At 43.8% G+C, this 26,646-nt stretch overlaps 1 protein-coding gene across 1 annotated transcript in view; it reads right to left on the reverse strand.

Moving 5' to 3' along the window:
• The window catches only part of LOC145407481 (putative glutamate receptor), a 455,848-nt gene that overhangs the window by 58,868 nt on the left and 370,334 nt on the right, over positions 1-26,646 (reverse strand). Inside the window, exon 8 of the mRNA XM_080278412.1 lies at positions 7,102-7,282. Coding sequence (XP_080134538.1) covers positions 7,102-7,282 — 181 coding nt within the window. The remainder of the gene's footprint in view (positions 1-7,101; positions 7,283-26,646) is intronic.

Raw genomic sequence — 26,646 nt, forward strand, 5'->3', positions numbered from 1 at the left:
GTAAATACAAAAGAAACTACAAGAAACACAACAAGAACCAAAAAAAAAAAAAAAAATCAAGAAGCACAGCATGAACCAAAGAAACAGAGAGAACCACAGTAAGAACAAAAGAAACAGAAAGAAGAACCAAAGAAATATCAAGAAGAAAAAAAGAAAAAAACAAGAACAAAAGAAAGATATACTCGCACTGTTGCCGACAGAACAAGACACAAAACAAGAACAAAAGAAATATCGAGAAGAACAAAAGAAGTATCAAAAAGAAAAAAAAAAGAAGCCCAACCACAACAATACACAAGGCTAGAATAACAGTTAAGTTGGCAGAGACAGGAGCTTCACCAGCTACGAGAAGAATTTGAAGAGAGAGGCCAAGCTTGGAACAAGGAATTTCAGGAGGATAGTGAGAAGTGGTACGGGGAGATGAAGGATGTGACCAGGAAACAGAAAAAACAGCAACAGGTGCAAGAAGTGGTGTGGAGTGAGGTAGATAGAATATGCGACCATGTAAGAGAAGTGAGGGAAGAAGTTTCCTGAATATTGAAGGATAAAGTGAGAAGTGCATTACACAGCAAGATAGAGAAAATAAGAGGTCAGGTAAGAGAAATGAGGGAAAAGTTTTCCAGTATCGTGGAGGATGGGGTGAGAGTGAAATCCAGGAAGTGAGTACCGGCTTCAGAGTTTTTGAACAATGTTGGATTAAGGGTCAGCACTCAGCACACCTCTTAGATGTTCCAGTGACAGGTGCATAAAGGGGAGATCATGAGATTGAGGGAGTAGCGTGTCCAATGGGCATTGGCACAGGATCAGAGAGGCAGCTGGAGGTGGTGGGTCATAGGCAGTTTCCAGTGACTTTGTGGCAGCTATGGGGAGTTATAGGGTGCACACTGAGTTTAGGGGACCTATGGATGTTGGGATGAGGCGGGGCAGTAAGGAAGAGACTCTGGCTATGTGTGTAGCCGACATTGTGGACCTCAGTATCTTGGGTTTGGACTGCCTGGTGTTTTGCCACTCCCTGCTTGACTTCCATTCAGTGCAAATGCGGCTAGGAGGAAGGAATGTTCTGCTGAGGGCTGTGGAAAATGGAAGTTCACTAGAGATGACCGAATGAACTACAGTTATTTCCCTTGAGTCAGGAATGCTGCTGCCCTGCAAGATCTACAACACACTGCACACTTCTCTGGAATTGATGGAACAGGAACCATGGCATATTAGATGAGGGGAGTAATGGTAGGGAGGACCTTAGTCGATCCCACGTCAGAAGATGTGCCTGTTGTCATGGTCAACATTTCACTTCATCCTAAGAAGATGCATCAGGTCACAGTTGTGAGGATGTACCAAGAAGTCAATCAGGGGCCACCAAACAATGTATGCAATAGGAGCATGAATGAGCCCCAGGAAGAACAACCCAACAACTTTGCTAAGAGTGCCCAGTGTCTGGAGAAGCCACAGATGGAGCAGCTGGAGGGGATTTTGGTGAGGCATGCTAATGTATTTTCCACAGGATACCTGAACATGGAAATTGGAGTGGAGCTAAGGACCTGCTGGAAACCAGAGATGAAAGGAGGACCCAAGTGAACAACGGAGTTTATATAGCACTGGTGATACAATTTTTTATGCCATGGGACCTAGACAGCAGAGGTGATGGCGACGACCTACTAGTCTGGAAGTTTATGCTGCATATACTTGTATATTCGTAGGATTAGGTGGATGTGTAGAGGATGACGCAGTAAATATACACAGTAGTAATGTTAAGCTGAGACCTGGAGAAATACTCTCATCCTAAAGTGTATGTATGATTCCTACTTGTTAATACATTAAAAATGGAGTTTGAATGAGAATAAAGCGCCACATTTATATGATGAATTTGGATATTAGGTGTTTCTGACATTCCAATGCAACAATTTCAGCTAAAATTTTTGCCCTTGAGCATCGGACTGCAATAACGTATTTGATTTATGTGGAAGATAACATTTCATATCGTTGTTATTAATCAAACGCCGATCCCCCACTTGGCAGCATAAATTCAATTACAACCGTGCAACTGAGTATTCACTTTTTAACAGATGTTTCACATATATGGATAATGTCACTACTTTTAATTACCCGATTCACACACACACACAAAATAATATCTGACATACTTATTCAAGAGATGTTGTTTTGATAGCTTCTTCACGGAAAAAAGTGGATAGGGGTCACGGATGCAACGGTATTTTGTATGGGAAGTCACAGAAGAGGATAGTTTGGGAACCACTGCCAAAGAGCATGAAGATCCATCTCTTAACCTCTTATGTTCAATGACCATGAGAGTATATATTTAATTAAACTCTGGACGTTAAAGTATTACCATAATTAAGATATACATGCTTGTTCCTTTCAGTTAGAGAAATAACTTCTAAGTTGAAATATACTGTCTGGAGGGAGCAAAACTAGAATAAACAATGCATCCATGGAGTGTAGTGTTTGAGTGTTCAACAAGTGGTGGTTGAACATGGTACGAATATATGTAGTTTGGAGCATTATGTTCAGAATGTTTGGACGGGGTGGTCATATGGAGAATGAAATGATAAAATTCAAAGCATATGGCAGCAAAAGAATACTATTAAAAACTTGTATGCTGTAGAGAGAGGAGGACGTAAAGAATGGAAAAGGATACAAGTAGAAGGGCGACTTGGGTTAAAAGGAGTGTTGACGAGTTGTGACTGAACACATGGGAGCACTTTTGGTATAAATCCATGTAGTACAATTTTATGCAGTGGAAGAGAAAAAACAGAATAGATAGATAACTTATCTGGAAGAAGGACTGCATGAAACAGAACACCACAGCAACACTTTCCTTTGTGTACTAACTGTGGACACGAAGCACATACCTGTGAATCATACTTACGAGTATTTCTTGAAATACTTTTAGCAACTTTTCTAATTTCATATGAGCATAGTGTAACATTAGCCTTTGGCTAACTTTTTTGCACGCGGATAAGTTAATAAGTTTTGTGGGACATGACATGCTGGCTTTTCTTCCCTTCCTCCGCCCGCCACGTGCTCCAAAAATGTGTATTCTTGGCTTATTTTCACCACCTAAACATATTTATTTTGCCAAAAAAAACACATATTCCTATTCGTCGATGTTTGTTCTACACGATAACACACACACACAAAAAAAAAAATCACTATACATACGTTAGGGCCATGTGAATAAACATTCAAGAGCATACATCTCACTTCCCAACATCATAAGTCAAATGTTTACAAATCAATCTCTACATGTTGTACAATCATTAGAAGGAGAATTTTATTAGCATTCGAATGCCGGAGGTCCCAGTTTGATACGAGGTATGGTGTTCGAGTATTAAGCGAAAAAGTAAAACCCATTTCCGACAGACAACAATTTTTTATTTTTCGGGAAGCTCTAGCGAAAAACTTTTCTTGACACTGTTATGTTTTTATTTTATCATCCTATGCAGAATTTAATTGGCTTTCATTTGAGCCCACAACAGTGATCCTAGGTCTCATAGTTTTCGAGAAAAATGCAAAAAAACTACATTGTACCCACAGCGTGTCGTGCCTGTTGGGCAGTTTCCTGCCTTCCTCTAAGCTACTGCACGTACGTCACCAATTCTTTGTACACTAGATATGCACACTACATTCACATGACTCACTGTCACTGTTATTAAAGCTGAATACTTACATTTGGTGCAGGGTAGAGGCAATGTAATGGATTAGAAACAGTAGCACAATCTTCGTTGGGCCAACAGCTGATAATGACCAGGATTGCTTCACAAACACATTTCCTATTGCAAACACCAAATCTAATCATAACAGTGCCCAAACACTATTCACAAGCACTACTGGTATAGTGAGATATGTTGCATGGCTGGGATGGGGATAAGAGAGGAAATTTAAGGAGACAGAACCATGCAGTACCTTCCCCACTCACAGCTCATTTGGTACTAAATAACCTGTCTGCTCTCTTGCTGGTAGCGTGACCCACAGTTTCCAACTTATTACTTTTCACAAGGAGCAGGGAAGCTATGACGCCTCCAAAAATGACGCCAATCAACTGAGAACTTTTCCTCCAACGAAGATTTTTATGCTTTAATGATGCCAAAAGCGTCAACGAGCATAGTCACAGCAAAACCCGTATGACGACAAATGTGTCATCGTGCGCAGAGGGGCTAACATATTAGATGTCAGTATACTAAAGGGGCCGCCCTATTCAATACAGTGACATCTTTCAGTATTTATTTTTTGCCAATAGCAAACATTATATTCAGTTTAGCAAAAAGCTCTAATGGTCAAGGGAGTAACGAACAATGAAATTTAACCACTCAAGTTCAGTTTTTTAAAAAGTGGGCAGTAATAATGTCATAGGTAAAAAAATTAATTAATACAGACATTATTTGCCTGAGGTGGTTAGTAAAGATCATTTTGCATGAAATGCGGCATTAATATTACTGAAAATGTCCAGAAATGAGCAATAGTTCATCGACACTCCTCTGCCAACTGTGTCAATGAAATATGTTGATAGAACTTATTTATGTGACAGCAATTTCAACCACACAAAAGAAGAGTATGAGAAAGAAAACTCCGTCTTTTGGAAGAAATGCAAAATACAGAAACTTGGACTCAATGCTGGCAAAGGATTGTCTGCGAACATTTGTTTATGACTGTACATTGCGCCCTCATATATTATCTGTTGCGGGGATGACTTAGTTTGCAAGTGTGAGGAAAGGAATGACAGTTATTTATTTGTGAAACTAATAATCAAACATGAAACAGAAGACATTGGAAAACATTTGAAAGGTTATGGAAATTATGAAATAATGCAGGGTGCACATAAGTAAAGCTGAGTGTTATCCAGCTGGTGGTGACAGGTCTATCTATCTATCTATACACGTAGGCTGCTTCCCCCAAGGAAAGGGAGGTAGCCAAGACAGGACGACACACTCCCCATCTACTCATCCATTCAAACACATTCATTTGCATCTTAGCCCCAAAGGGGAGAAAAGACAGATCCTCACAGCATCACACCGCACAAGGGGCAACTGCGCAGTGCAATCAGTGACATCTGCAGAAGGGCCTGACAGCAGAGCTGGTTTACCCCTGCCACATCATAATAGACCCATCCACTTACTCGTACCTGACCGGACTGGCTGATCAGACCAAATGCGGGAGAATATCCCTTCAGGGCTGTATCATCATTTATTCATTCACATTTTCTCTCCATTTATTTCTGTCATGCACAGCCACTCTTCCTTGCTCAACAGATATCCCTCTCGCATCCAGCGCTCTCTTCACACTGTCCATCCATCCTATTCGTGGTCTCCCTCTCAGCCTTACACCTCTCACATCAGATGTAGTTATCTTTTTCACCAATCACTCATTATCCATTCTCTCCATATGCCCAAACCATCGCAACACCCTCTGCTCAACTCTACCAGCCATCTCCCGAACAACTCCAGTTCTCCTTTGCACTTCATCATTTCGCACTCGATCCATATGCGTCACACCACACATACTCCTCAGACACCTCATCTCCATTACATTCAAACTTTTCCTTTCTGCTACATCCATATTCCATGTTTCAGCCCCATATAACGCAGTCGGTACCACAACACCCTCATACAGCCTTCTCTTTACATCCATTCTAAGCGAACGACATCTAAACACTTTTTTCATTCCTCCCAGCATCTTACCTACTTCATTCATTCTAAACTTCACTTCTGCATCTATTCTTCCATTCATAGCAACGTGTGACCCTAAATATTTTAAACACTCTACCTCCTCAAGCAACTCATCATTTAAAACTATATTCATCCCCCTACCATCTACCAACCTCATACACTTCATCACTTTACTCTTATTCTCATTGACTTTCAATTTCATCCTTTCACACACCCATCCAAACTCCTCTGTGAACTGTCTCAATCTCTCCTCTGAATCAGCCACCAGTTCAGTATCATCTGCAAACAGCAGCTGCTTCAGATTCCACTCTCCACCATGAACATTCACCAGACTCAGACCTCCACCTAACACTCTTGCATTCACCTCCCTTACAACACCATCCATATAAATATTAAACAACCAAGGTGACATCACACATCCCTGTCGCAACCCCACACTCACGGGAAACCAATCACTCACAACATTTCCCACTCTTACACACGCTCTACTATTTACATAAAAACTTTTCACCCCTTTTAGTAACCTACCATCAAGTCCATACAATCTTAAAACAGTCCACAAAGCCTCCCTATCAATTCTATCATATGTTTTCTCTAAATCCATGAATGCCCAAAACACATCCTTGCCTTTCACTAAATACTTTTCACACACTTGTCTCACAGCAAACACCTGATCCACGCATCCCCTCCCTCTCCTAAAGCAACACTGCTCGTCACCAATCACTCCCTCTGTACCCTCTCTAACTCTCATAATTAACACTCTACCATACACCTTACCTACAACACTCAACAGACTTATACCATAAAGCTAGTACAATCATAATAATCACCCTTGCCTTTATACAACGGGACCATACAAGCACTTGCCCAGTCAATTGGCACCATAACATTCACAAAGCACACATTCAACAATCTTACCTACCAGTCAACAATAGTCACTCCACCACCCTTCAGGCATTCCACAGCACACCCATCCATACCTGCAGCTTTCCCTGTTTTCATCTCCTTTACTGCCCTCTCCACTTCCTCCTTCGTGATCAAAGAATCATTCAACTCTCCCAACACATTTATTCCTTGCACCCTTCCATCTGCCACAATCTCAGCCACCCTTTCCTCCTCTACATTTAACAATCATTCAAAATACTCTGCCCATCTCTTCCTTACTGCATCCATCTCAGTTAACATCCTTCCATCCTCTGCTTTTACTCACTCTTCCTTCCCAGACTCTCCCTTTCGCACCCTTTTCACCTCCTTCCAGAACATTTTCTTATTCTGTTGAAAATTCTCAGTCACCTACCCTGCCTCTCATCTGCTGCCACTTTAGCATCATGCACAGCCCTTCTCGCCCTATTCCTCTTTTCCTTATACTGTGCATAATAATTATATGGATCTCTACTCCTGTTGGAATGTTTTCTCTTACCAGTGCGAGAGAAGTCAGCCCCCATCATATTCCAAAAGTGGGTGTCGACGTCAAAGAGAATATGAGTACCAGACCTGACCATAGTGTTCATGCTTTCTGGCATATCGCTGAAGGCATTGTAAACCACACGCTTGGTGTCCAGAAGGTCACCCAGCTCACGGAACACACCTGACTTCACCGTCTGAAAATGTATGTACAGTAGACTTAGGGAAAATACTTGTCCAACATTCCACCTGTTCTGGCATTTTGTTTTTTTCTGGTGAATGTTCGTAACAAAGAGCGGTTTTGGTGTCAATATACAATTTCCTCTGCCAACGAAGCTGAAGGAGGTTATGTATTCATCTACGTTTGTTTGTTTGTTTGTCCACATGATATCCAAAAGTTCTCAATGAATTACAATGAAATTTTGTGGAATGGTGGGCCATGAGCCAAGAGAGAACTGATTAAATTTGGGGGCGGATGCGGATCCAGATCCTATGTATCCTGCATAATATTTCCAAAAGTTCTGAAGTGAATTTCAGTAACAAAGTGTGGAAGAGTGGGCCTTGGGTAAAAGAACAATTAATTAAATGTGGGGGCAGATCTGGATCCTATGTATTCCACACATTATTTCCACGGATCCGGATCCTTTTTATATGGCAGTGGCATTGGTGGAGGTATTGGCTCTCTGAGTGCTTTTTAGTTTTCTGTGTTGTGTCATGGTGGAAAGTGACGGACATGCATTGTGATATAAATGCAGTACAACAGTACCCGGTAGGTGAACTGTCGTTCTCAACTGTGTGCTAGTGTGTCTCAGTTCTTCTTGTCTCCAGAATGCTGTTTCTGACTGAACAGATAACATAGATAGGATATGACACTGAATGAGACCTGCTACTTAGCACTGAGAAGGTAGTGCAAGGCTTTACTAGGATACACAAGGAATACGTGTGACGACACTGATATTCCTACGGTGTTGAAAAGCCTTGGACCACCCAAAACAGGTCTTTGTTCAGTGTGAATCCCTGGCTACAACTGCCTTTCAGCCAGCGGCAGCGGTAGAATGAAGAGAAATTATCTGACGAGTCCAGATGCAGGATATCACATTTTACTTTTCATATTTTACAACAGAACTCCATCTTCTGCACTCAACATACTGTCCACAACAATGTAACAAAGCCAAATTAACCTGAGAATGTCACTTTTGTTCATGCTGCTTCCTGACCTATCAAGTCTCTCCAGCCGTTAGAAAGTTATTTAATAATGCACCTAATCACACTGGTTCGAAAGCCTAAAGAACCTGAGCATAAACACCTGGAGACACCAAAAACAAAGTACTGTATATATTTCTTGAAGTGAATGAGGAAGATCATTTATAGCTCATATCATAATGTATCCAGCATTTTTTGCGTGGTGGTGGGGGGTACAAAGAGCTAATTACACAGTTTGAAAGGTGAAGGTGTCCAGTAATGAGCTGTATACATTATTCTGGTGTAGGGTATATATATATATATATATATATATATATATATATATATATATATATATATATATATATATATATATTGATTGATTGATTGATTAAGCGCATTGTATCTAATAAGGGTGGAAATGTTTAAAACTGTACTGGTCTCCACAGTTCTGGTATTTTATTCCAGTTAATGTTGACGACTTTATTCATGCAAGACTAAGAGAGTGGTAATCCTGTTACCATGAGCAGTTCCATGGTCAGATAATTCTAGGTTTGTAATCAGTGTAACGCTGGCAGTAATATTGGGTTGGGTGTAGCCAATGGAGACTGAAAGTGTTAGCTATTTTCTGCTTTATTCACAACACATACCTAAATAAAAGGTGACTACTGATATGGCTCTGCTTTGGCGAGAAACAAGGCTAACAAAATAGACGAGAACCACCTCCGGCTACAAAAACAGTTAATTTATGAGGCATTCGTACAAGTGTCGTCATCAGCAAGCATCACCAATTATTTTTTTTTCATGTTCGTAGCCCGAAAATCTTGTTCCATCTCATTTTAAGATGCCAAGACATTGCTGGGGTGAAAACCAGGAGGGAAATGGAAACAGCAAGGCCAGCTTGAGATTTAATCTAATAGGTAAGGGCAAGGGCGAGTCCTCTCCCTAAGGCAGCCCGAGTCAGACTGCCCACCAAGCCCCTGGTGCAGACGGTGGCGGGAAACATCTCACGCGAATTCAAACTCCAGCACCCTTTCTCCATTGCAATGAATTTCCCACTTACTGCAGTATTGATACATTTGTCATGCATGAGAGAAGTCAATGCAATAACAAAACAATGGGCAGATACTGACACTCATCTTATAAGACTAAGCATTACATGACACAGTGCTGGCAAACTTTACATGTCACATATATGCTGACTTCAGAATGGCATAATTGCTACAACAGTCAAGAATTCAATTACATTAGCTGGAGCAACCATTGCTCTGGTATCATGATAAAAGCGCTGGGTTATACACATTATAAAACACCTTAACATGCCTAGGGGTGTAAAACATTGCAATGTCATGGTACTATTGCGGCCAGGAGTTGTTAGCCACCCTCACCCAGCCAACCCGTGTATGTGGCAGCGTCCCATTCACGAGCACAGAAGTTGCCTTCAATGCATTTCTGTCGAGAAATATCCCTTCAGCCTTGGGCTTGTACTAATGGATAAAGTAATAGTAATATTTACTCAGAAGGTTTCACTCTGATAACACGAATTTATCACATTTATTATTTAGTAACTATTTTTTCTCAAAGAATACCAAGCAAGTGACTTAAATATGTTTCTTTGATTTCACTCCACGACTTCCTGTACTGCAGATTTGAATCAGCAGACACAAAAAGTGAACAATTTCGAAGCATTCATTTGTTCCCGAGAGAGAGAGAGAGAGAGAGAGAGAGAGAGAGAGAGAGAGAGAGAGAGAGAGAGAGAGAGTGTATGGTGAGCACCTGTGAATTTTGGATAAATGAGGTGGAGGCAGACTGGCACAGGGAAATGCAAGGGATGAGAAACCCTGGATTCCTATGATCCATTGAAAACAGGCCACAGTGTGAATATTTCTTCCATCAGTCACCAGAACTTGCCTTGCTTTGTGATAGTTTTTTTTTTTTTCTTAAGGATTGCTATCGAAGGAATAATGGATTAGGAGATAAATGCTCTTGATTTAACAAAAAGCTGTGCTTAAGAAAGTAATTTGCCTCTCTGTCCAGAAAGGGATACCCAGCTAATGAGAAGAATACTTATGAGTTTGCTAGAAATCTCCAGGTGCCAACCACCAGAGAAAAAAGGTGAACATAAGGCAATTAACAGAAGTTACGCAGCCTGCCTAATAATTTGACAGAGTCAACTGGCGGTATCCAGAATAAAACCCATCTTTCATTTTGTCCGACGAGACTTTATCCTGGGATAAATAAACTCCTTCGTCATCAGCCAAAGGAAAAATTCCCTGTTTAGCTCGAGCACTTTATTTATTCATATCGCATAAAATCATGTGTATGTAGCCGGAATGAGGCCCATTTTCTACGGTCTGGCAGCCTCCATGTAAAGAGTATTATTTCCTACCAACAGACTGAGATAAGCGGTGAGACTCATCTTTCGTGTAAGGAAATCCACCGCGCCTTTGTGTGTGTGTGTGTGTGTGTGTGTGTGTGTGGAACTGCAAGTCATCCGACTTGTGGAGCATGGTATGTGGGTTGGTAGGTTGGTGGGTGGGTGGGTGGATTGGTTAGTGTAGGCTGGTGGTTTCACAGGCGAATTAGGTGGAGTGGGTGGGCGAGAGGGAGGGAAAGGTTTGTTGGGCTGGTTAAGTGGGGTGGAGTGGGGTTCGTGCATTGTTTAACCCCTCAACCGTGGGGCGTCACTTTTGTGATGCTCGGGAGCAAGGGATCATACTGTGGGGCGTCACTTTTGTGATTCTGTGTTATTTTGAATTCGCCCGGGCTTTCATGTGGTGGCTTGTATCATCTATCAGTATTACCAGTGTCCAGCTATACTCAGTTCTGCTAATGTCATCTGTACTCCCATCCACTGTTGACAATTTAGCCATTTTTCCCCTGTCCTTGACTCCCCTCCTTACATCCCCTCCATTACCCTCTCCTCCCACCTGCCCAGCTGCACTGCGCTATACAAATTTTTGACGGATTTTTCCACTCATTTTATCCATTGAAATGTGCCCTATGCCCTATTCTTATACATAATAATTTATAAAAGGAAGAGAAAAGGTAATTGATACTGCCATACACCTGGAATGGGCTAATTATCACCTGGCAACACCCCACGTGCACTCGTTTGCTAATTTTCCCTGTTCATTCACCCTTGAAATATGCCATATGACCTGTTCTCATAATAAAAATACATATAAGAAAGGAAGAGAGAAGCCTGAGTGATATTTACATTCACCTGGAACTACCTAATTTATCATGTGTTGTCTAGATTTCCTGCCAATCATTTCATAGCGTATAACTTAGCAGCTGTCACCACACTGACAGTGGCAACGCTTCACTGCCCCTAGGCCACAGCATTTAGTGTACTGTTGTCTTTCAAGGTGAAACCATATCGGATTCGCGCCTGTCAAATTCCACCGCTTTTTAGCCCCATGCAAAGGGCCCTGTGACCTCTACCCCTACTAAACCTCATGTGGGAAGGGGTAAAGGGCTAATTGACTCTGCTGTGGAACGTGAACTAGCTAATATCAATGATAATGATGGACAGTGACTACGATCTTTCTGGTGACTCTAAAACAATGCAAGTGGAAATGTAAATAATGTGTAAATAATGTGTAAGCAGCAAGTGAAAACAATGGATGTAAATATGATTGAACAGTGGAAAATAGTTTTATAAGTTACTGCAAGTGACAGTGCATAACATAGTGTAAATAAAATAGAAATGTAAATATTGAAAATACATTACGTAGTTTACTGAATGAGAAAATGAAAGCCTGGAGTGAAAATAAACTACTATTACTGAAGGAAACTTATGGATACATACTGTAGATATATATAAGTGTAATAAAGTAATAGGAATATAAAGTGTGAGTGTGTTTATGAATAATAAATGACAGAATACCAGAGGGGAACTATCACGGGTGGGAAGCTTGTATGCACTCATAATTTACATTGCTTTCACAGTGGGTTTTTTTTTTTAGTATGGATTCCAAACTACTTGAACATCATAGAATAGTGTTTCTAGTGATAATATCAGGCTGTGGTAATCATATTAGGGAGTGTAAAATTGTGACTTCGTTACCCAACTTCAGAAGTCTCCACAAGTCCTTGGTTGTCGACGAAGGCTCAACAAACATCCCAGGAGAAAGCTGAAGGTATGTGCCATATGCATATATATTTATAATATTCTAGGATTAATAACTGATTTTTGGCAAATATTTTTAAAAAGTCAGTTGGAGCGCAAATATCCCCGCGGGACACTCAAGGAGCGGCTCCAACATCGCCGCGATGTAGGGGTTAAGTTGGGTGGGAGGTGGGGCTACCTGTAGGACAAGGCAAAAGACGGGTTTATGTCATCCTACTTTTGAGACATACAGTACCGAGTTAGGTTGTGGGTATGTGCATTGATGGGTGGGTGTGTAGGTGGATGGATGGACTGTGGGAAAACAGGCCTCTGGGATTAGGTTACTTGAGTGAATATGTCCGAGTTGGGAATAGCTGGGTGTGCGGAAAATCGGTCCACAGGGGATATTATTCCAGAATCATGCTGAAGTAGGTATTATATCCAGTGGGTTACAACAGGTCCATCGTGTAATACCTCTGTGAGGTGTGTTTCAACTGCACGCATCAGTGGGTAATATATCCACATTGGATGACAGGTTTATGGGGAAAATAGGTTCACTGTGAAAAATATGTTCATGGGTATAAGTCCATGTATGTAACCTGCATTGATGGAGATTAATTGTCAAAGGAAAAATTGGTCCATGGGGAGAAAATGCATCAATAGGGAAAACTAGTTCATGGGAAAATAGGTTTACATAGAAAAGTAGGCATCTTTGAAAAAGAAAAAAGAATAAAGTCATTAACCCGCCCAGTCCCGACGACGTATGGGTACGTCACCACGATTTGCATTTGCCAGTCCCGGCGACGTACCAGTACGTCGTGCAATTGCAATGTGCATAATTTCGACAATTTTCAAATTTCGCGCTTGATTTGCGGTACGTGATTCCTCGCCTGACCTTCCCCTACCTGCCACCAGGCGGGGACACTCGGCGACCGCGCGACCCGCGCTTAGCCCGCCGCTCGTCCACTCACCTGGTAGCCACGGTCCTGCTCAGACATGGCTAAGAGAGGTCTCTCAGAGAGCGAAATTCAAGTCGCCCTGGACACCTTTACCGGCGACAGTGATTCCCCACTGGATGACGAGGAGATGGACAAAGATTATGTGCAGCCAGACGAGGAAGAAACCACCAGCAGTGACGAGGAAGTTCCGTCACCAAGGAAACGGCAGTACGTGACTTACCGTGCTGCTAGAGAGGGGCAGGAGGCAAAGAAGGCACGTGGTATGTCATATCCCTATCCCCAGCGTGCCTTGGAAGCCGAATTCGAGGTCGAGGACGAGGACGAGGACGAGGACGGAGACGTGGGACGTGCTGCCACGTGGTATGGGCGGGAGGTGATTACACATCGTGGCCCAGAGCGCACACACCACGTCGTCTAAGCAGGTATGGGCCAAGCATTCTGTTTGGGGCGGTAGGAAGTGAAGTGGAGGGAGTGGGGAGTGAAATGGACATTCCTGGGATTAGGGAAAGTGAGAGTGAGGTGGGTGAGTCATTGCTCTCCCTACGCAGTGTGAGGCGGCAGAGTGGATCACGTGGGCCAGTGCGGGTGCGTTCCTTATCACGTGGGGTTGTGAGGGAGGGGAAGGTGGGGAGGAACCACTCCAAAGCACGTCTTATGCTCCCCAATATCCCTAACACGTGGTCGAGCAAGGTTGCGTGAGAGAGCACGTGGTGTGGTAATGGAGGGGGGAAGGTGGGGAGGAACCACTCCCCAGCACGTCTTCTGCTCCCCAATATCAAACTATTTCATCCTCACAGCCCCCTAATGTTCCTCAAGGCCGTAAGGGTAAGGGAAAGGGAAAGGGTAAAGGCAGAGGGAAGAGGAGTGACAGTGGGGAAGCCCTCCGTACTCCTTCTCCCCAACCTCCCCAACCAGGATCTCCTCCCCACCCAGACGAAGGCGGTGATGGGGACGAGGGATTTGTGTCGTGGGATTGGGAGGATGGGAGTGATTTTTCTCCCCTCATTCACCCCTTCACTGAGCAGGGGCGATCTGGCTGCATTGCACCAGGTATTCACTGTAATTCAAGCAGGTTGGTTTTTTTCCTCCTTTTTTTCAGTGAGGCATTCTTTGATCAGTTGTTGCTTCAAACAAACCTGTTTGCAAGCTGGCTGCGGCTTGAAAGTGAAAGATTGGGAACTAGGAGTAGGCTTTCAATGATTTATGATTACCCTGTCTCCTTTCCAGAAATGTTCTTATTTTTTGCCCTTGTCCTTTTGATGGGTATAATAAGAAAAATAGAATTCCTGCTTACTGGACTAGGGACCCTGTTATGTTTACCCCCATATTTGGTCAAGTGATGAGCCGTAATCGGTTTCAACAAATTCTAAGTCGCCTCCATTTTTATGATGCTAATGACCCTGCAAATACAAACAACACGGACAAAATGAGGCGAATTAGGGCTGGTCTTTGATCACCTCAGGCAAACCTTTCGATCCTCATTCTATCCCTATAGAGATCTCGTCATAGACGAGAGTCTTGTGTTGTGGAGAGGCAATATTTCATTCAGACAGTATATACCCAGCAAAGGCACCGTTTTGGGTTCAAGATCTTTGTTATGTGTGACTGTAGGACTGGATACGTGCAAGACATAGTCTTGTACACCGGTGCACAGACAGACATAATAGAAGATCGAAGTATAGGGACTTTCTGGAGCAGTGGTAAAGACGATGATACAAGACTACCTTCATCGTGGTCACGTTCTCTACCTCGACAACTGGTACACTAGCCCTCTTCTCGCTCGTTATCTTCACAGACATGAAACGGGAGTATGTGGAACCGTAAAGGTGAACCGGCGTCACATGGTCAAGGTAGGGCGGAAACTTGCAAGGAGTGAGGTTGTCTTCTTCAAAGCAAACAACATCCTTGCAACAATGTGGAACCACAACAGAGAAGTAAGCCTCTTGTCCACGGTTCACCGCCCCTTGATGCACCGTACTGATTCTGTTGATTACCATAGCGAGAGCAGGCGTCGTGTTTGGAAACCTGAATGTGTCATGGACTATAATATAAACATGCGCCTCGTGGACCAGTCAGACTCCATGATATCGACGGTAGAGTGTGCCAGGACCACGATGAAGTGGTATAAGAAACTGTTCTTTCACTTGCTAGATATCACTGCTTTGAATTGCCACCACCTTCACGCCATGACCACAGGAGTTCAGGAAACCTTTGAAGGGTTTGTGAGGGAGCTCACACGAGAAATCTTTGCAAAATATGCGGTTGAAAGGCCCCAACAGCGCCCCCGCACTGCCCCTATTACCCACACTCCCCAGAGAATATCCGCCCGCCATTTCCCCACTCCTATCCCGCCCCAGCCCAACAGACCTAGGCCCCAGCGCAGGTGTCACGTGTGCAGTAATTCCCAGGTGCGACTCACGACACAGAGGAAGGACACCCGCTATGAGTGCGTGCAGTGTGACGTGGGTCTGTGTATTCACCCATGTTTTAGTGAATACCACACGTTGCTGCAATTTTAGCATGGTGTGATTGCGAAAGGACGCAGAAATTATGATGTAAATGCGACAGACAGACGCTCTGTGAAAAAATCAGTCATGTGGATCGCCAAATATTAGTATAAAGTGCCTACGGGTAGAACATAAGTGCAAACATTGGGTGTAAGTATATAAATCTGCCCTAAGTTGAAACTTACATAGAGAGGGTTGTTTGATGCGATATTCTGTCGCTCAGTGCAATAAATACGGCCCCTTATTATATATTTTCTATTATGTGACATTCTTACTGGTATAATATAAGTTCAAATTATTGTATATGATGATGTATTTCCTAAGTCAAATATTCATAGCGTGTCTATAAAGATAAGATTTCCTGACGCCTAGTCGAATGAATAAGGCACGTATTAGTCAAAATAAAAGTCAGCAAGTGATAAAGTGAATAATTAGTATATAAGTGTGTGCGTGAATTAGTATATAAGTGTGTGAGTATTATGTATGACGTAACATTCCTTGCGAGGGTATTTTCAGGCGATATTCTCACGCTCACTTGAATAAATAATGGCAGTAAGTATGTACAGTGCATTGGAGGGGTGTAAACGTGTGTAATGTAAGTGGGAAAATATAATTGGAGTGAATAAATAAAGTAGATGATGAAACACGAGTGTTTGAGATCGTGGTTGCTACGTGAATAGGCGCTAGCATATCGCTAAATGCCCTCGTAATGAATGAAAATAATTGAAAACCTTCACAGTGGTGGGGGAAAGGTTCTATGTAAATGGGAAAATAATTAGAAAGTGATAAAACAATTTGGTATGTTGAAATACGAGACATAGCGAGTGCGCTTACTAAGCTGATGTTCGCTAAACTTATGCTGCATGTCATCAAAATGAATGAAAACATCTGAAATCACTTACAAACAGTTGTAATTAGTAAATTGTCATTGAAACAGAAGTATACAAGTAGAAAAAATGATCGGTAGACTCATAACAGAAAATTAGCAGATAGCATGATACGACTCGGACCTAACTCGCTATGCTCGCGCGATGGTACAATGCTTATTTTTCCTATATATGTGTCTGAAATCCATTATATTGTTACTGTTATTGTTTATTAGTACAAATTCAATAAATGTAGAGGTGTTGTGTGTTGTCCCATTACTCCTTACCATAGAAAACGTTTACGCATATCCAGCCCATTACAGAATACGATACCTGCGGGGGGAAACCGCACCTGTATAGACCACTTATAGACTGCAGAGACAACTTTCTTCAAGATTTTCCATAGTTTCTCGACCTAAGCGGAAGTTTCATAAGAAAAAATTTTTTTCCAAAAAGGCTCGGGACTGGGGGATGTCATAGGTGCGGAAAGGCTCGGGACGTGACGGGTTAAGGAAAATATTGTAGGTCCATGGGGGATTTTGTTCCGTGTGGTGATAATGTCCATTTATAAAAATATTCATGGGTTGATAATAGGTCCATAGGGGGGCATTCACCTACTGCAAACATACATGGAGATACTTAAAATAAATGGGACTTGAAATATCCAGCTTTTAACAGCGACCTTTGCCTGGATTTAGGCTTATCACTGCTCACCTTGGACCGATCAACAGTTAGCCAGACCCTATTACCACTTCGTCATCCAGTTATTATATTTCATAATTTGCCTTCATTTAGTCATTTAGGCATAAAAAGCCAACCGAAACGAAAGGAAAAATCCCTGTTTTACTGAGCTGAGCGCCTCATTTCTCCACCTCATTCCTCCAAAATTCACAGGCACCCACTTCTCTCTCTCTCTCTCTCTCTCTCTCTCTCTCTCTCTCTCTCTCTCTCTCTCTCTCTCTCTCGGGAACAAATGAAAGCTTCAAACTTGTTCACTCTTTGTGTTCGCTGATTCAAATCTACAGTACAGGAAGTCGTGGAGTGAAATCAAAGAAACATATTTAAGTCACTTGCTTGGTATTCTTTGAGAAAAAATAGTTACTAAATAATAAATGTGACATATTCGTGTTATCAGAGTAAATCTTCAAAGTAAATATTACTATTACCTTATCCATTAGTACAGTCCCAAAGCTGAAGGGATATTTTTCGACAGAAATGCATCAAAGGCAATTTCTGTGCTCGTGAATGCGATGCTGCCACATAAACGGGTTGACTAGGTGAGGGTGGTGAACAACTTCTGGCCGCAATAGTACATAGTTTTCTACAGTAGGTGTCTTACAGCGCGTGCCATGGCCTCTCCAAGGAAAGGAGAGGCTGGGGGCGGCCTCCCCCCTGCGGTCGGCCTCCCTCCGGGTACCACCCTCAACATAACGTGGTGGGTCTCTGTTCCCCTGTCTCCTCATAGGGGAGTAGGTGCTGGCATTTCCTGAGGGAGGGTTGCCCACTGCCATCCAGCCACACCAGTTATTGCCTTGGGGCTGGTGTGTCCACAGTAACCCCTACACGGTCCCACCACCCCATCTCCTGGTATTGTAGGCACACCCACTGGCCTGGGTAGAGAGGGGCGAGGTTGTATGCAGCCTGGTAGAATCTTGCAGCCACTGCATACCCAGTGTGAGCCATGGCCAGTTCCCTGCTTCTCAGCATTTCAGCCCATCGCCTGCTGATCCTGTATTGTTGTCTGGCAGTGGGTATGGAGTCTCTCAGCTGACATCCCAACAGCGGCTGGGCTGTGGACGCATCAGTGTTATGTAGCAGGTTCTTGAGGTACTGCAATATGGCCCTGGCGGCTGCATTCGAGTCCAGGGAGCCTTCCGGGCTTGTATTGTTCCTCTTGGCGGACTTGACTGCAGTCCCCACTCGGCTGTTGGACTGTGGGTAATGGGCCAACAACACCCTCATCTGCACACACCATGCGGATAGGAATGCCCTCATATCCCTGCTCACTAAGTTCGTACTCCCATCACAAGACAGGACCTCTGGGATACTGAACCTTTGGAACCACCTACAAAAGGCCAAAATGAGCCATGAGCTGGCAGTGCATCTGGGCAGATGCTCCAACTCCAGCCAGCCAATTAACCTGTCTGCATAAGCGATGTACTCTTCCCCCTCCAGTTGGAACAGGCCAACCACTGTTTGCTGGAAAGGGTACTTGGGTGGGGGTGTGAGCAGCAAGTTTTCCATGGGTTGTGATAGGGCACTGATTTCAAATACTTGACAGTGCCTCCAGCATCTATGCCGGGCCGGTACATGCATTATTTGGCACCCTGAGCATGGAGTTCCTGTCCTGGTGACCTGCATGGAGGGTGGCTAGGACTGCGTGGCAAAGGGCTGAGGGAATTACAAGTCACAGGTGCCCCTTGTCACTGGCATAAATGACAGCGTCTCCCTGGCTATCGGCTCCTTGTCCATCCAGTCAACCCAGTCCCCTGTGTTCACGAGCTCATATAGAAGCCTGTAGTCCTCGTCCTGATGTGCTTCCTCCTCCACTTGACAGAGGTCCATGATTGCACCTTCTTCTTCCAGGGTGCAGGCCATCATTGCTTCAACTGTGGCACATGTAACCTCGTCTTCACCAAGGTCTGTCTTGTCTGGTCTGCCCCATAGCAGGGGGTATCTTGAGAGTGCATCTGCTATGCAGTTCACCTTCCCCTTCACTTAGTTTATGCGAAATGAATACATCAGTGTCTTCTCCTTGAGACTGAGTATGCAGGGATTGCTGATGTTTTTTGGCTATTTGTCCTTAAAGATCTTGGTGAGTGCAATATTGTCTGTGATGAAGGTGAGGTCTGGACATCCCAGCAGGAACAGGTGAACCTTTTTCAGGCACCATGCAATAGCAAGGGCCTCTCCAACGTTGGGTAGTTCTCGGCAGCTGTTAGATGGTGGCTGCAGCATAGGGCCAGTTTCCAGCCACCCTTGCAGCACAAGGGGTCATCTTGAGACACACACTGGCAGTAGTGCTGCATGACCACAAAATGGATGCCAAGCCTGCTGAAGTCGAAGAACACTGTTGTGTCCTTTGTGGCGTAATACTGGAGGCCCTCAGCCACCAGCTTGCCTATAGCCTCCTTTGTTGACTCGAAGATGGACTGGAGTTGGCCATCCCAGTACACCACTTTCCCTGATGATTTTTCAATAATTCTCTGAAGGGCTCCATGAGTGGTGCAACGGCAAGGAATCGCACCATCTGGTTCTCCAGACTGAACCACAGTTGGGTATCTGTGAGGGAAGGGCGTGGCAGCATCTGAAACTTGGTCATACTGCTTAGCAAGTCCTGCCAAGGCTGATATTCCTCCCAGCTGAGCAGATAACCTGCGAAGATCACACTTCTCCCGCAGAAGTGGAATTTGTCAGGGCAGAGCATGACCCCATTTTCCATACAAGTTTGCAGGAACTGGTATGTCTGCCAGAAAGCATCAGCGATGCTACAGTCATACAAAAGCGTGTCATCAACACATTTAATTTTCCTGGGGATCTCTGCTGTTGCTTCATTGAAGCACATGGTAAAGGCATCCTGCCCTGCACAGTGGCCCATGGGTGTGTGCCAGTAGCAGAAGCGGCTCCATGGGTTGATGAAGGTGGTTAGTTTCTTGCTCTCCTCGTCCAGGGAGATCTGGTGGTACCTAGAATAAGAGTCCGCTACTGTTTTGAATGTGTGCTTTGGCACAGTGGTGACTACATCAAATGGTGGGCGGGTGTGCTGGGTCTCCCACTGACTTGCCTGGTTGAGTCGTTGATAGTCAACTGTCCTGCATGGCCGTCCATCCTTCTTCAGGACCTTCAACATCCGGGAACACCACTCCTAGGGTTCTTCAGCTGGTACAGGCTCAATGATACCTTCCTTATATCCTTTCCAATTGCTGGTGAACTTCATCGTAGAAGTGGTGGGGAGGGACGCTGGTGTGAGCTCTGCTTAGGGTTTTGAACATGGGCACAGGTGGATGTGGTGGTCCGGCCTCTTCATCTCCGTCAGGGGGACGGAGCTCACTGTGAATGTTGTGCGCCTGAAGTGCTCCAGGAACCACTTTTCCAGCAGGTTCACATTTTCTTCTGTCAGGGCATATGGAGGAGTATCAGTTAGGTGGGGACTGGTTGCTCTTCCACCTGTTCAATGGCTCCTACACTCGCAGGCATGTTAGGGAAGTCGTGTGGCACCGTGCCCAGTGCTTTGCACATCTGCAGTAACAGATACAGCTGCCTCATCCCATCAGTGAAGTACAGCTTTGCCATAGCAGACCTTCCATCCTTGTTGAAGCTGCATTTCTTGCTTCCCACAATGGGTATGCTCCCGTCTGCAAGGTGATTAATACTCATGGTAGGTCTCTGTAGACTTTGCGGGGTCATCCCGAGACCCCGCACGGGGTGGCATCCCTTCATGCATACCTGTTCTTCCATCGTCATCTCGCATGCTGCGGGTGGGTCATCACACTTCACTTCCACCCTGAAGCATGCTGATACCTCGGCGCTGGCTATTGTGACACTGTCGGTGGTCTCGGTGGGGCTGGGCTCCTTTGCTGACCTACACACTCACTGGAAGTGGCCGCCCCTCCCACTCCTGCGGCAGGTGACCTTGATGGTGCTTACCACTGCATTCGCTGCCACCGCACCTCCAGCAGCCCTTTGCTGGTGGAGGAGGGGCATGAGGCTGGGGTGGCTCTGCACCCACCTTCTGCACCCGAGTGGCACCAGCCACCTCTGTTTCTTCCTTGTCACTCACTGAAGCACCTGTCACATCACTATGGCCATGCACTCTTGCTGTTTTCCCTGCCAATTCGAACACTTCACAGGAGTTTGTGATTTCTTCCACAGATCACAGCATTGAAAGTCGCTGCAGCACTTCTGTTTTCATGATAAGGTTGTGCAGCCCCATCACAGGCTTTTTCAGTAATATGAAATCGTCGAGATTTATGGAATACTGGGGGCATTTAAAATCACACTCTACCACATTGGCTCTAAATTTTACCATATATGAACACACACTATCACTGGGCTCCTGCATGTATGTGAAGAAGGTTGACCATGCTCCTACAGTGCATCTACCGACCAACACCACACTCCCTACCACACCGATGGCTTCCTTTGTGCACATGGTCTCGAATTCATGCTTGGCCACCCATGTGTCGAAGCAATACTGCACTTCAGAATCACACAGCAATCTTACATACCCCCAGCCAAGGGTGGGACCCACCTGCAACCATTGCTGTAGCAATCGAAGCTGCGGGCTCATGCCTTGAACTGGGATGGCGACATTCCCGTACTAGCCTTACCAGGAAGCCGCATGCCGGCACTCACCACTGGGCATGTGCCTCCGGATGCAGGGTTGGGTACACCGCTGGTAGGCTGTCCCCATTCCTGGAGGTTGTAGCTGGGGTGGTGGCACATTGTACTTATTGTTGTGTTCTTGGTCTCCTGGCGCCATGCAGTCGAACCATTCTTTTGACTCTGGGTTCGCCTGTTCGAGCACTGGTGGTGTCACCCCTGGGTCACCTGCAGAACTCCACTGTACCATGTTGGGGTGAGAACCTGGAGGGAAATGGAAACAACGAGGCCAGCTTGAGATTAACAGGCAAGAGCACGTCCTGTCCCTAGGGTGGCCCGTGTCAGACTGCCCACGAAGGCGGTGGCGGGAAACTTCCCACGCAAATTCAAACTCCAACAGACATATTACATTGAAAAGAGAGGGGTATACAAGCTGGGGGAAAAACAGAATGAGGAAGGCAGTTCTGATCTGACCAGATGTGTAAATGAAAAGCTGGGAGTTCTAGCTGACTCTTAGTTGGACAGAAAGGGGGTTAGGGTATGTAGCTAGACAGGTGATGTGTGCCCATCGTATGTATATGGTACGAATGCAAGAATAGGTTTCAGAAGAACATTGGCTGGCAAAGATTGATATAGATAGGAACTGACGCAATACTTAACAAAAAATTACATGATTATATTACATAAAGTTGATCTGGAAACTCACTATTACCACCACCAACGCCTCTGTCCCTCCACCTAACACTCCACACGCGCAACCCCTTCCTTACACTGTTATTGAGCACCTAGGTGTAGCGCTCAAGAGTCGTAGACTATATATCTGAATGCATTTCAGAAGTCAGTAAATTTGTAAATTTTGCAGCATCAGTAGGAAATTCGCGACAAGGGTATGCCACAATCCACGGGTTTAGGTATTAACTTCAATGTGTGACACTTGGTCTGAATTACAGTAGAAAATGCTATATCAACACGGGTCCAGTTGTCAGTCTTTTGGAGGGAATTACGAGGAGCCCTTTTAAGCCCTTAAGGCCATCAGTAGTTCTAGCTCCGTAACAGTTAAACATGGGATCAGTGCTGATATAGCATTCTTGATTGAATATTAGGCCATGATTCACCTACTGAAATTAGTAGCTAAAGTTTTGGGACACCTTGTAGAGACATCTATTGTTGCAAATGATAATGATAGGAATTCTTTTAAATTTGGTGCATACATCATGACTAAATATTACAAAATTTCATTTCCCTCGTCCTCTTCATTTTCCTCTTTCTATTTTAGTTATTTTCTGAAGTGACACGACTAGATTATATAAATTTTTTTTGGCAAAAATCACTTACATCATCATCCATATTCTTTTTTTTTAAATCTCAGCATTTAATTACGATTTTTTTGTGCTCTTTAGTATAGATATCCTTTTCAGGAAGTCATGTTCACGAAATATAGCAGACATATATCATTTCCATTTGAAAAAGATGCATTTATAGAAAAGTGTCTAAGTTTTACAAATTTTTGACGTATTTTTACAATTGAACATTATTTAGTATACAGATAGATAGATAGATTTGCAATGTACTGTATGTGGTATAAGTTCTGACTGTTTTAATTAAATAGTTAGACAAGAAAAGTGTTAAAATTGTAGTAAAAAAAATCCATTCACCTGAACTCGCCTATGGTTTATTCGAATTTTTCCACTACATATTTAAAAAATTCATATTTGAATTAGTCTTGAAAGTATTGCTGTTCTTTAAGCCACATTATCATATTTATCTGAAATTAGTTCCCATGAAATAAAAATTAAACATAAAAGCAGCAAAGTACTGCATTGCATAACTAAAGAAAAAGAAAAAGAACTAGAGGCCCATCCAAGGAGGGACTCACAAAAGCCAAGAGGCGATACATATCTAACGCGGCTTGGAATATGACCTTGACCTACTTTCACCAATTTCAAACTCCTGGGAGACTTTTATCCCTACAACACACTTGTAAAATTTTATGATGATATCTTGAGCGGTTGCGAAGTGACCGTAATAACAGACACACATACCTTGACCTACTTTCACCGATTTCGAGCTCGTACGAGATTTTCATCCCTACTACACACCTGTAAAATATTGTGATGATATCTTGAGCAGTTGTGAAGTTATCGTGCTAACAGGCGCACAGGCACACAGACTGACAGAGAAACTGAAAACAATACTCGTAGATTTGCATGTACACACACACACACACACACACACACACACACACACACACACACACACACACACACAGACTGAAAATACCAGCTTCGCTATCCCGGCTAGTAATTAAACTCCGCTATACGATTTTTTCTTTCGATCTGTGATCCCTATTTTTGTTTGTATATATGCTAAGATCCCGTATACCCTTTAGGCGGCTGACTGTTATGCGATCCCTTTCTCATGACTGTAGGACGATGAGTGCAAAACAGGCAACAAGGGAAAGGATAAGAGGGAAACACAGCATATATTTCATGGCAACGAGACACTGAAATTTAGGCACAGCACAGAGCCATATATGCCACAGACCTGGAAGTGGCTGTCATGATACGCATTTGAAATACTTTTACGCACAAAAAAGGTTTTAGTTTTTCCTCTTACTTTTAGATAGTCTCACGTCAAGACCGTTTTTCAGTGAAAGATGTTCGAGTTATTAGGCATCAACCCTTATGTCTTTCATTTGTCTATGTCCAAATTTGTTAACATTTTAAGGGAAAATAGCAACTCATTCCAGGTATATTAGGCATGAATGATCAGTCACCAAATCATGAGTGTGCAATATACTGCATCGAACCATAGGATTTGAACCCATTATGGACAAAAAAACTTTTGACTCCCCCTTGTTTAGAAAAACTGTCTCCACATGCACAAGAGATCTACTTCAAACAAATTTACCAGCTGTGCAGGGGTAATGAAAGCACAGTAATCTCAGCACACCTAATCTCTTGAGAGCAGATTCTGCTATGAAGGGAATGAGATCATGCTAATATAGGACTCGAAAGAAAGAAACCTCAAGGATACTTAGAAATGACAAAGTACTGAATTGTGTGTCGTTAGATAATTAGGGATATTCTTGTACAAAATTTTGGTGTTTAAATAGATGTAGGAATGAAGTTTGTGATGCATTAAAAACAAAATTTCTTTACCACATTAAAAAATACCGTTGAAATAATAATCCAGGTGTGCCTTATATTACTTCATGCAGGGATTTGACTAGTAAATACTATGCTGAATGCTTTAGAAGTGTGTTGAAAGTAAAAGGTGGATTCATCGTATGAATCGATATTGCTAACTGTACTGTATATCTCAAATAATTGAACAATAGAAGGACGAGAGTTGGTGACAGGACACAACTGTGAGAATCAACACTCCTGATATCCTTAGAAGGCAGTGTAAACAACATCAACTAAACGGCCTGAAGCGGTGGCGTCTTCATCGTGGCTTTACCCCCCAGAGGCTGTCGAAGAGCAGAGGAGGACAGCATGAGAGCCAAACCACCGCAACCCCCCCCCCCCCCGGCCCCTCATGGGGCCCGAGTACCTGGGAGTGGCTTCGGTCGCCCAGGCAAATACCACATTTCCCAACACAACACATACAACAACACTGTTTTTTCTACACCGAGAAATGACTCCGCCACTGTCATTTCCCGACGACTTCTTCTAGCCGAAGACATTGAGAGCAATCCAGGACCCACCAACAAATACATATCTCCAACATGCTCAAAACCTACCATGTCGAGCCGACAGACAAAGGGTTCATTTCTGTGCTATTCCTGCAAGAACTGGACCCATTACATCTGCACGACACTTGAATCCAGAAAACATTACATAAACATCTGGACCTGCTCCTTATGCTCCTTCCCCCCACCCACTAACCCCCCCACCAATCCTACTCCTACTTCCTTCACACTTCCACAGCCAAACCCACCTATCCTTCCCACACCATCCAGTCCCCCAACTCCTCCCATTCCAACCCATCCTGATCCACCTCAACCCTTACCTCCGTCACAACCTCCTCCTACCCCTTCCCCCCCACCCACACCACCTCCCCCCCGCACTACAGCAGCCAACACACATCGCACACACAACATAAACATCCTTCAGTTAAACATACAGGGCATAAACACCAAAAAACAAGAACTCACACAATTCATCAAACAACAGAACATACACATTGCCATCTTACAAGAAACAAAACTACACAGAGCACAGAAAACACCAACATTTCATAACTCCACCACCATTCGACAAGACCGGGCTGACGGTGGTGGCAGTGGACTCATCACCCTAGTACACAAATCCATCAACTTTGCAGATACCAGTGCACACACAGTCACTTCTTCCCCCACATGACACCACAACAGAAATACAATCAATTAAAATACGCACTGGTAACAAATCACATAACAATCGCCAACACATACATTCCCCCCCAATCATCCACCACACAATTACTCTCCACATATACACCACATCACTAACATACCCAACATCATCCTGGGTGGTGATTTCAATGCCAAGTCGTCGGCCTGGCATGTCAACAATCCTGACACAGACAGAAGGCTGGCACTACAATCCCAAACAGATCATCTTTTCA

This window comes from Coenobita brevimanus, chromosome 8 (assembly GCF_032717465.1).
Source record: "Coenobita brevimanus isolate Jiangsu-jjx chromosome 8, ASM3271746v2, whole genome shotgun sequence".
NCBI lineage: Eukaryota > Metazoa > Arthropoda > Malacostraca > Decapoda > Coenobitidae > Coenobita > Coenobita brevimanus.